General features: G+C 53.2%; 1 protein-coding gene across 4 annotated transcripts in view; it reads right to left on the bottom strand.

The window, feature by feature from the left end:
• Window positions 1-11,075, bottom strand: part of ADCY1 (adenylate cyclase 1) — a 106,941-nt gene that overhangs the window by 2,474 nt on the left and 93,392 nt on the right. For 3 of the 4 annotated variants that reach the window (XM_042913510.1, XM_042913518.1, XM_042913528.1), the window contains exons 15-19: window positions 8,887-9,003; window positions 8,282-8,428; window positions 7,676-7,774; window positions 2,134-2,248; window positions 962-1,086 (exon numbers count right to left, since the gene is read on the bottom strand). In XM_042913510.1, the coding sequence (XP_042769444.1) occupies window positions 962-1,086; window positions 2,134-2,248; window positions 7,676-7,774; window positions 8,282-8,428; window positions 8,887-9,003 (603 nt within the window). Of the gene's footprint in view, window positions 1-961; window positions 1,087-2,133; window positions 2,249-7,675; window positions 7,794-8,281; window positions 8,429-8,886; window positions 9,004-11,075 lie in introns of those variants that run through there. The other variant, XM_042913535.1, reaches the window with a different exon arrangement.

Raw genomic sequence — 11,075 nt, 5'->3', positions numbered from 1 at the left:
CGCAGGGTCCTGGATGGCAGGTGGGGTCACTCAGTGCCTTCGAGCTGTTCACGAACCACACACAGTGATGCGGGAAAGTGTGCGAACTTCACGACAATAAAAGAAATTCGAAGGAAGGACTGCAGATGTGCAGATGCACCTCAGGGGATCCTGTCCTGTGCTGGGCACAGCTCTCCTGACAGTTTAAACCCAGGAACCCAAGGGCCTGCCAGGCACCTGAGAGGGACGTAGCGCCTGCTGGATGCTGGCGGGGGGGGGGGGGGGGGGGGGGGGGGCAGTGGGAGGAACGACTGAACACGCAGATGCCGGGGAGTTGGCAGCCTCTACACAGCTCTCGAGGACTCTGCCAGGCATCAGGGCAGAGGGGGAGGCCAGTGCTGGACCCGGGGCCACTGACAGAGCGCCCTGCATTCACTGTCCCGGTCCCATGGGCCCCCAGAGGCCAGCAGCAGCCACACAGAGGGACAGGCCTCCTCCCCCCAAGGCCCCAGGGCCTGTGGTGTGAGCCCCCGCAAACCTGACCGAGGTCCCGAGAGCCACCCACAGCCCTGCACACCTGGGAAGAGCTGTCACTGCCCCCAAGCCTTGGGGTGGCCGGTCCGGGGGGTCAGGGCCAGGCATCTCACAGCACCCGCCCTTCAAAACCACAGGAAGCCCTTCCCTCTAAGGCAGCCGGGCACGTGGGCAGGGTCCTGCATGCTGGAGGGGCTCGCTGTCTTTGACTGGGACCCCAGCCCTCACCACGCCCCCAACTCTGCACACAGCCATGCGGGAGCCAACCCCCGCGGCCACAGAGCAAACCAGACAGCAACAACCACGCGCCCCACAGGCCACGGACACACCGTGCTAGGCGGCGTTCTGTCCCTGCCAGGCCCTGGGGCTCAGGGCCGCCCACTCCCGCCAAGCCGGCCCCCGCCTCTTGCGCCTCGTCTTCCAGCCTCAGCACTCGTGGTGAACTGACCTGGATTCTGCCCTGGACGCCGGTGCTGTCCATCCGACTGGCCACGTTGACCGTGTTCCCCCAGATGTCGTACTGCGGCCTCCGAGCCCCAATCACCCCGGCCACCACAGGGCCCACGTTGATGCCTGGAAAACAGCGTCAGCACCGTCAGTGCCGGGAAGGCTTCCGAGGGCAGGAGTTTTCCCCTCTTGGGGTCGTGGGGTCCTGGGGATCCTGGCACAGTGTCCGGTCCGAAGGGGCCGTTTGGAAGCCTGGGCATACGGCCCCGTCCTCATCCTGAATCCCATTCCCTGGAACGGAGACCCCGCACTGCTCAGACGCCTGGCCTTTCGGGACGGCAGTGCACCCCCCACACTGCCGCCCCCTTCCGTTTCCCTGGCTGCGACCCCGCAGGTCTTGTAGGGTATGGGGCCCGGAAACGTTCACGCTATTTCGGGGTGCTCTGAAGTGGGGAACGGAGGCCCCCTTCTCTTCATGTGGCTCAGGGTGTGAGTGCCCATCACCCCTGCAGCCATCCCAGAACTGGGGCCTCCTGGCCCTGCAGAGGCCACGTCACGTCGCCCCACACCGCACCCCGCAGACTTTTCTGGGTCAGCCACAGGCACTACGTCCCAGCCCAGCAGCGGGGTGCCGGTGTGGTGTGCAGGACGCGGGGCCAAGACAGGGGCCCGAGGGCCACTTCCCCCACGGCTGGTGGGCCAGGCTCCCTGCTAGGTCCCCATGGGGGAGCGGGAACAGAATTTCTGTCTCCTGCCACATCACTACACGCGGTGGAGTCCCGGCCAGAGGAGAAAGCAGGACGCAGGGACTCGGGCCGGGCGGGCGCCAGGTTCCGCAGACCCCTGCCGTCACCCTCACACTCAGCCTCTTAGGATTTTTACTGGACACTGGACGTCTGAATTCTAGAACCACCACAAACAACCATTTTTGGAGCATTCCCCCACCCCCACCCCCCGCCGCCCCCCGCCCACCACGAGTGGACTTAGGCGTTTTGTGAGCTCAACAGCAACCCTTTGGGTCTCAGGTCCGGTTCCCAGGACCCTTTCAGAGGCAGCTGTCCCTGTGCCCCCAGGCCGCCCCTGGGAGGTCTGCCCTCCCTCCTGGACAGGAGGGGCCAGGCCACCAGCCCTGGGTGGGGCAGGAGCAGCATGCTGGCGTCCGAGGCCACATACCCACACGGAGCACAAAGTCGTTGTAAGACTGGTAGTTGATTTCATCCAGGACGTCGAACATCTCGATGGCGAAGTCGGCCAGTGTGCTCAGGTGGGAGGAGATGCCCTTCTTGGCCTGCACGGAGCAGACGGGGGGCGGTTACCACGCTTGGGGGGTGCGACCACATGTGGGGGCTGGGACGCTCCGCGGGCACCCCGCCAGGGGCAGGACCTGACCCCACAGGCACAGCAGCGCCCCGCCCACTGTAGGCTGGGTAGTGGCCTGGTGTCAGCCCCACGGGGTCGTGGGTGCACTGCCGGCACAGAGCCTGCTTAGGATTCTTTCTCTCCTCCTCTCTGGACCCCTCCCCAACTCAAGTGCGTGCTCTCTCTCTCAAACTTAAAAAAATATTCATTTGAGACAGCCCCTCTTGTGTAAAACAAAGACAACCGTCAGGTTTTTCTCTTCTTGTGACAGTTCAAGGTTTCTCATTTTTCTCTGTTTACGGGTATTTTACTAGTCCTCGAATAAAGGGAACAGACGCTTTAAAAAACTTAACTGACTTAACTCTTGTCCGAACGGGTTAAGGTCTATCAGTAAATAGAGCAGATGGCCTAGAGAGTCCCATAGACTGTGCCCCTGCCCCCACCCCACAGTTTGCCTACTGTTCACATCCTGCGTCAGGACCTTTGTCACCACTGATGCGCCCACGGTGATTCACTATCGTCAACTAAAGTCCACAGTTTATATTATGTGTGTACATTCTATGCGTTTTCCCAAATGCAGAGTTTCGTGCACCCACAAGAGTAGTTTTACTGTCCCGCCAGCTCCCATGCCCGCCTGTTCATCCCTCTCCCCCAACCCCGCTGGCAACCCCTAATCCTTCCAGGTCCCCATGGTTGTGCCTCTTCCAGAATCTCCTGTAAGTGGAATCACACAGTACGTAGCCTTTCCAGATCTGCTTCTTGCCCTAGTAAGATGCATTCAAGGCTCCTTCATGTCCTTCTGTGGCGTGAGAGCTCATTTCTTTCTAGAGCTGATGGACCGTAGTCTGTTATCCATTCACCTACCAAAGGGCATCCTGGTTGCTCCCTGGTTTTGGCAATCATGAGTAGAGCTGCTGTAAACATCCGTGTCAGATGTTTCATGGCCCTAAGTCATCTGTCCCTTTGGGTAAATGCCAAGCAGTATTGCTGGAACGTACGGTAAGAGTGTATTTAGTTCTGTAAGAAACCACCAGACTGTCTGTCCCCCACAGCGGCCACCCCACTCTGTGCTCCCACCAGCGGTAAGCGTCCCTGCCACTCGGCGTCCTCACCAGCACTGGGCATCGTCAGGGTTCTGGCCCTTCTAATCAGTGTGCGGTGGTGTCCCATTGTCTTAATTTGCATTTCCTTGCAGACGCCTGATACAGAATATCTCTTCCAATGCCTACTCATCATATGCAAGTGACATGTCTGGATTTTGTGCCCACTTTTTAACTGGGTTGTTTTCTTATTGTTGAGTTAGGGTTTGATGCAAGCCCTTTATCAGAGAGATGGTTTGCAAAGATTTTCCTTCAGTCTGTAGATTGGCATTTCATGATAGTATTTCCCGCACATATTTAAAATTTTCAGTTAGGTCCAACGTAATGATGATTTTTCCATGGGTCATCTAAACACTGATCACAGAGGTGCCTGGGCGGCTCAGTCGGTGAAGCACCCAACTCTTGATTTTGGCTCAGGTCACGATCTCACGGTTCATGGGATCGAGCCCCCACATCAGGCTCTGCGCTGGCAGTGTGGCGCCTGCTCGGGATTTCTTTCTCCGTCTCTCTCTGCCCCTCCTCTGCTCACGCTCACTCTCTCTCAAAATAAATAAACATTAAAAAATAGCTTGGGGGCACCTGGGTGGTTCAGTCGGTTAAGGGTCCGACTTCGGCTCAGGTCATGATCTCACAGTTTGTGAGTTCAAATCCCACGTCAGGCTCTGTGCTGACAGCTCGGAGCCTGCAACCTGCTTTGGATTCTCTGTCTCCTTCTCTCTCTGCTCCTCCCCTACTTGTGTTCTGTCTCTCTCTGTCTCTCAGAAATAAATGTAAAAAAAATAGCTTTAAAAAATAAAATAAACACTTAACACCAACCCAAGGTCACCTTGATTTTCTCATGTGATTTCTAGATGTTTAACACTTCTGCCCTTCACATTGAGGTCTATGATCCATTCTGACGTAATTTAACCCATTTTGTGTTAACATCTCTCTAAATACAGGTGTGTACTTGTTCTGGCACTGTTTGCTGAAGATTACCTTTGCTCCATTCACTCTTCTGTCAAAGAACTGTTGACTCTGTCAATGGGGGTCTGTGTCTGGGCTCTCTATTCCATTTCGTTGATCTAGTTGTCCGTTCTCCCCAACACCACATGGTCTTGCTCATGGCAGCTTTCTTTCTAGCAACCCTAAAGTCCGTAGTTCAGTTCTCCAACTCTGTTCCACCTCTGCTGTCCTGTGTTAACGGCTCTGCGTGTTTTGCCTCGTGTAAACTTAGGGCCAACTGGTCAATATCACACAGTGACATGCTGGACTTTTGAGCGGGATTGCAGGAAATCTATAAGGTCAGCAATAACTGGCCTCTTGACCTTGAGTCTTCCTATGCAGGAACGTTCCTTCTACACCTGTTTGATCTCAATTTCTTGCATCAAAGTTATACACTTGCCCTCATAGAGATCTTGTTGTAATTATTTTTTAAATGTGCACCTAGTATTTAACTTGGGGGGGTATGCAAATATAAGTGGCACTCTTTAATTTCAAATTCCACTTGGGCATTGCTGGTATGTAGGGAAGTGACTTTATTAATCTTGTTTCTTGTGGTTGCTTATTATAGACATTTGGGGGATTCTTTTTTAATGTTCCACATAGATAATCATGTCATCTGTGAAGAGACAGTTTCTCCTCCCCAGTCTGTATACTTTTACTTCCTTTTCTTGTCTTATTGCGCTAGCTAAGTCTTCCAGTATGAACGTTGACTAGGAGTGGTGACAGAGCATTCTCGCCACACTCCTGATGTGAGCATGATGCTTTGTTTGTCATCATTAAGTATGATACTAAACTACACCTTTTGGTAGATGTTCTCTACCCAGTTCACGAGGTTTCTATTTGTAGAGTTTCCTTACGTTTGTTGTTTTTTAAATCAGGAATGAGTTTGGATGTTGTCAAAATGGCTGTTCTGCCTCAATTAATTGATGTGATCATGTGATTTCTCTTCTTTATCCTGTGGATACAGTAAATTTCATTAACTCATTTTGAAATGTTGAACCAGCTTTGGTATTCTGAATAAATCCAACTTGTTTGTGGCGTATTATTCTCTTCATACAATGTTGGAGTCAATGAACATTTGTCGAAGACTTCCACATCCATACTTGCGAGAAATACTGGCCTGTGATTTTCCTTCCTTGTAATCGATCTGGTTTTCGCATTATTGTAATACTGGATCCATAGAATGAGTTAGAAACAAATGAATTAGAAACTTCTATTTTCTGGAAGAGAGTTTATAGAATTTGTGTAATCTCTTCCTTAAATGTTCAATGAACCCATCTGGGCCCAGTGCTGTTCTGGAAGGTTACCAATTATTGGTTCAATTGTTTTAGTAGATACAGTCTGCTAATATTTTTTATTTCCCCTTGTTCAAGTTTTGGTAGATTGTGCCTTTCAGAGAATTGGTCCACTTGGTCCAGATTATCACATTTGTGGGCACAGAGTTGTTCATAACATACCTTTTCATCCTTTTACTTTCCAGTGATTCAGTACAAGTGAATATTTCTAATATTAGTAACTTGTGTTTTCTTTTTTTCTCAGTTAGCATGGCTAGAGGTTATAAACTTTTTTGATTTTTCAAACAGCCAGCTTTTAGTTCCATTGATTTTCTTTGGTGCTTACCTGTTTTCAAGTTCATTGATTGTGCTCTGATGTTTCCCCCGATGCTCACCACAGATTTATACTGTTCTCCTTTCTGTAGTTTGCCAAGGCAGAAGCTTACACAGTTGATTCGGGATCATTCTTCTTTTCTAATATATGACTTCAGGGACGTAAGTTTCCTTCGGAGGGCCTGCTGCATCTCGCAGGTTTTGTTCAATTGTATTTCCATTTTTAGTTAGTTCAACACGTTTTTAAGACTTCTCTTGAGAGTTCTTCTTTGACTCATGTCATTTCGACAAGTATTGCTTAATACGCAAACAAATAGTTTGGAATTTTCCAACTATGTCCCTATCGATAGATTTCTAGTTTAATTCCATTTGGGTGTGAGAACACACTTTACATGATTTCAATTGTTTTACACTCATTAAGGTGTGTTTTATGTGCTCTATCTTGGTCAGTGTTCCGCTTGAGCATGGGAAGAATGTGTATTCTGCTGTTGTTGGATGGAGTTGTCTATGGGTGCCAATTACATCCAGGTGCTTGATGATGCTGTTCAGTTCAACCATCTTTGCAGATGCCCCCTTGGCCCTGCCAGTGACCAAGAAGGGTGCTGCAGTCTCCAACTGTAACAGTGGGTTCATCGATTCTTCCCTGTGATTCTATCTGTTTTTGCCTTACATATTTTGACACACTGTTGTTAAATGTATACATGTTAAAGATTGTTATGGTTTCCTAGAGAATTGACTCCTTTATCATTTTGCAGTCTCCCTCTTTATTTCTGTCTCATAATTTTCCTTGATCTGAAGTTTGCTTTGTCTGAAATTAGATCACTACTTGAATTTTGTCTTATTAGTGCTAAAAGGGTATCTCTTTCTACATCCTTTATTTTTAAGGTATCTGTGTCTTTAAAGTGTGTTTCTTGGGGCACCTGAGTGGCTCAGATGGTTGAGCGTCTGACTTTGGCTCAGGTCATGATCTCAAGGTTTGTGAGTTCAAGACCTGCATGGGGCTCTCTGCTGTCAATGCGGCCACTTCGGATCCTCTGTCCCCTTCTCTCTCTGTCCCTCCCCCACTCGTGCTCTCTAAAATAAATAAACATTTAAAAACAAATAAATAAAGCATATAGCTGGGTCTTATGCTCTTGGCCACTCTGTCAGTCTCCTTTAACTGGCATATTTCCACTCACATTTAAAATGATTACTGACATAATAATCAATGGATTATTATGAATTAGTATCTCCCATATTTATAACTGTTTTGCATTCATTGCATTTTTTTTGACAACTTCCTCTCTTTTCCTGCCTATTTTTTTAGAGGCAACCTGAAGACATTATTCACAGTTCTGCACTGGGAAAGGGGAACACTCCACGGTGCCCAGCTGGCAGGACTGGGGTGCAGCTGGTGGGGAGGGAGCAGGGCTGATGGGGAGGGAGAAGGGCTGGTGGGGAGGGGGCCAGTGGGGCGGAGCAGGGCTGGAGGAACCCCTGTGACTGGCCTTGGTGCCGATGTTCTATGGGAGAGTGTGTCTGGAGACAGCTGGCCACTGGATGGACAGCCCACGGGCTGCTGCTCTGACCCACTTATCAGGCAGACTGGGGCTCAGTGCAGAGCCTGCCCAGAGTTCCGGAGCAGTCTGGGGCAGAACTGGGACCCAGTCCCCGAGCGGCACTCACCTTGGTCCCAGTGGTAGGCGCCAGCCCCACAGCGGCCATGTAGGTGCTCCCGATGGTCTTGATCTTCTCCAAGTCCTTGTAAAAGTCTTTGTCCATGAGCTTTGTTTAAAACGCAAAACTGTTCAACGTTACATAACATCTTAGAGAAGCCACTTTGAGAGCAAGCCCAGGGCAGGGGGAGCGAGTGCTGAGAAGCAGTGTGTCTTGTCTGTAGCAGGCACCAGACAAGGTCTGGGGAGATCTGAGGGGCTCTGGCAAGGGCGTGGGAAAGAGGAGCCCAGGAGGGACCTCACAGAGCGCAGGTGTCATGCAGCAGTGACCTCAAGGTCACCTGGAGGAGACGCCCCAGGGCAGGGAGCGGGGCAGGTGCAGACCCCAGGGTCGTCAGCCCGAACACCCCATTTACTAGGTAGGGGACAGGCGTCAGCACCTGCCACAGGAGCTCAGTGCCCACAGGTGGCGAAGGGCCCTCCTCCAGGGTCAGGGTCTGCCTGGACCCCCCGGGGGGACAGAACGTATGAGCCTCCTCCCGGTTCCGTGTGCAGGGAGCACGCCACGTGGCGGGCACAGTGCAGACGCGGCCTCACAGTGGCTGGCGGCCCTCACCTCGTCGAAGTCTGCGATGATCTCGTTCAGGAGACGCAGACACTCCACCCCCATGTTGTTGCCGTCCAGCTCGATGTAGAAGTCGTCGAAGTTGGGGATGGAAGCAAACATGACGCCCACCTGTGAGTAGGACTGGTAGTACAGGTCCTGGGGGCAAAGTTCAGATCAGCCATGGCGCCCAGCCATGGCACCAGGGGTAGCACGCGGGGCCAGGGGGGTGGGTGGTGGGGGACAGGAAAACAGCCCTGGAATCCTGGATGCTCTCTAGCCAAAGCCGGTCAAGCTGGCCCCGCCTTCAGCCTTCGAGGTCTAAGGCACTGGCCAAGCCTATTGTTGAGTTGACAGTTGTGAGCCCTGCTCTGCCAGGTGGTGGGTTCCTGAAGCCCACCCTCCCTCCACGCAGGGTGGAGGCTGCTATGATCCCTCCCAGGACCAATCCCAGGGGCTTCCCAGGGCCCAGCCCCACCTGTGGCCCGGGCGTGGGCAGAGGGGACCCACCCAGCCTCGGTGCTTTGCGATTTTAAGCAGAGACGTGATGGGAGGGTCACTCCAGGTGGGACCCCAGCCGGAGCAGGCGGGGTGGGGGGGGCAGGAAGCAGGCTCACCATGTTGCGGGGGTTGGACATGAGGAAGTGCTGAGCCACGTGGGCCGGCAGGAGGTTGAAGAGAATCCTCTTGTTATCCAACTTCACCCTCTCCATGTCGTCTCTCTCCTCCTCTGCCTGGGGACAGACCCTGTGTCACCCACTGAGCACTTCCTTCCCCCACACCCCGCATAGGCTCCCCCAGACCCCTCCCAGCGCAGCTACTCTCCTCAGGACCATCAGTCCAGCCACATCCCCGCCCTTGACCTAGGAGGGGGACCCTCAGCCCCTCAACCCTGCGTGACGTCTGATGTCCTGTCCTACCTTCCGCCAGAACCCTGCCAGGTCAGTTCAACCGGACCCCTCAGCCCCAACATTTCCCCCTTTGGGATTTTCTGTCCGATGACCCCCTGCCTCTTCCTTGGTGATAAGCCCCCGCCTGTCTGTTCTGTCCCTGTCCCGATGGCCCTGAATGATACCTGTCTTGCCACTGCGCACAAATGCCATGGATCCCTTTCCTACAATGCCTGGGTCTCTCTAACCACCCAAAGTAAACTCCAAGGGCACCGATCGATGGTCTACACAGGCTCCTCTCCACCCCCACTGGGCAGAGCGGTTACATCAATGTCACTGGGGTCCAGAGGAACCACGAATTTCTGGGTTAAGTCCCCAGTGCTGATCAGCTGGAACTTTCAAAGGGGAAATGGGGAGATTCAAACTTTCAGTGGGGCCCTCACCCCATTTCCAGAGTACACACCCAGCCACCTTCTGGGGTCCAGACCATGAGACATGTGGGGGACCTGGGGTGCAGCACCTGGGCGGGGGACCTGGGGCGGGGGACAGATCCAGCACGTGCAGACTCCCTGGAGCAGGGATGAAGCCCAGCGGGGCCCCACCAGGGTCTGCTGCTGGGCGGGGGGACCTCTTAGCGCCAGTGCCACGCACAGACTAATGAAGCCCGTGGCAGCAACCCCGCCCAGCAGCCTGTGGCAGCCACACTGGCCTTCAGGGACCAGAGCCACCAGGTGGCCGCTGGCTACTCATCCTGGATCCAGCCCGACCTGGGAGAGGAGTGGCTCGGGGAACATTTCTAGGGTGCGTCAGCCCCATGGACACCGGACTCTGGGGATAGTGACAGTGGCACAGTGAGGCCCCGTTGGCAGCCTGCGGCCTGGCCTTCAAAGCTGGGTGTCCTGGGCACCACTCCCCAGTCCCCACTGCATGATCAGGTGACACGCTCCGGCTTCCTCATCGTAAAATGGATGTAAAATACTCAATTTTAGGGGCCGCGCTCCTTGTCGACGGTTAGGGGAATGTGTGCTATCTACTCAACCTGGACTGTCCGTTCCAGGAAACTCAGTAAAACGTTTACCAATTAAAGTGAGAAGTGGGGGCTCCCAGAGGCAGAGCTGCGGCAGCGGGACAGGGGGACGCCCGGAGCGCGGGGGACGCCTGGAGCACAGGGGACAGCGCGGCGGGCCAAGAGCCCCGGGCCTCCTCTGGGGGGGTGCGCTGGGGAAATAACCCGGGCCGTCTGTTATCCAGGAGCCTGGAGACGGGACAGGTTCCACTTCCCCCTCACAGCGGGCAGTCAGGCAGCAGGGGGCACAGCAGAGGGAGCCCAGAAGCAAGCTAGGAGACGAGCCAGCCTCTGCAGGGGGGAGGCCACGGCCATCAGAGCAAGGTGAGCGTCAGAAGCAAGCCAGGAACGTCCGCTAGGACACACGCAACTCATTACCCGTGACACGTGTGCACTGACAGCCACAAAAGAAAGCTTTTTGCAGGAGGAGATAAAAAGGAAGTAAACAGTAGTTTTACAATAGCAGTTTTACTCTGGCCCTAAAAATTTTGCTGTCCCTGAAACACTGTTTGTGTTAATGATACCTTTAGAAAAGCAATGTAACTAAATACGCTTTAACTTTGTAAAATAAAGAATCTTGGCTTATCACCTTGTGAGCAAAAGCTTTGGACTTACGTTCAGTTTATTTCAACGGACTTAACAATTCATGGAGATTTACAGCCCATCAGAGCAGCTCTCTTTAAAAAAAAATCATTGTCTGAGGGGCGCCTGGGTGGCTCAGTCGGTTAAGCATCCAACTTTAGCTCAGGTCATGATCTCACAGATCGTGGGGTCAAGCCCCGTGTCTGGCTCTGTGCTGACAGCTCAGAGCCTGGAACCTGCTTCAAATTCTGTGTCTCCCTCTCTCTCT

The sequence above is a fragment of the Panthera leo genome, chromosome A2 (genome assembly GCF_018350215.1).
Source record: "Panthera leo isolate Ple1 chromosome A2, P.leo_Ple1_pat1.1, whole genome shotgun sequence".
Taxonomy (NCBI): Eukaryota; Metazoa; Chordata; class Mammalia; order Carnivora; family Felidae; genus Panthera; species Panthera leo.
The sequence above is the reverse complement of the archived record's forward strand: the minus strand, read 5'-3'. Positions and strand labels throughout refer to the sequence as shown.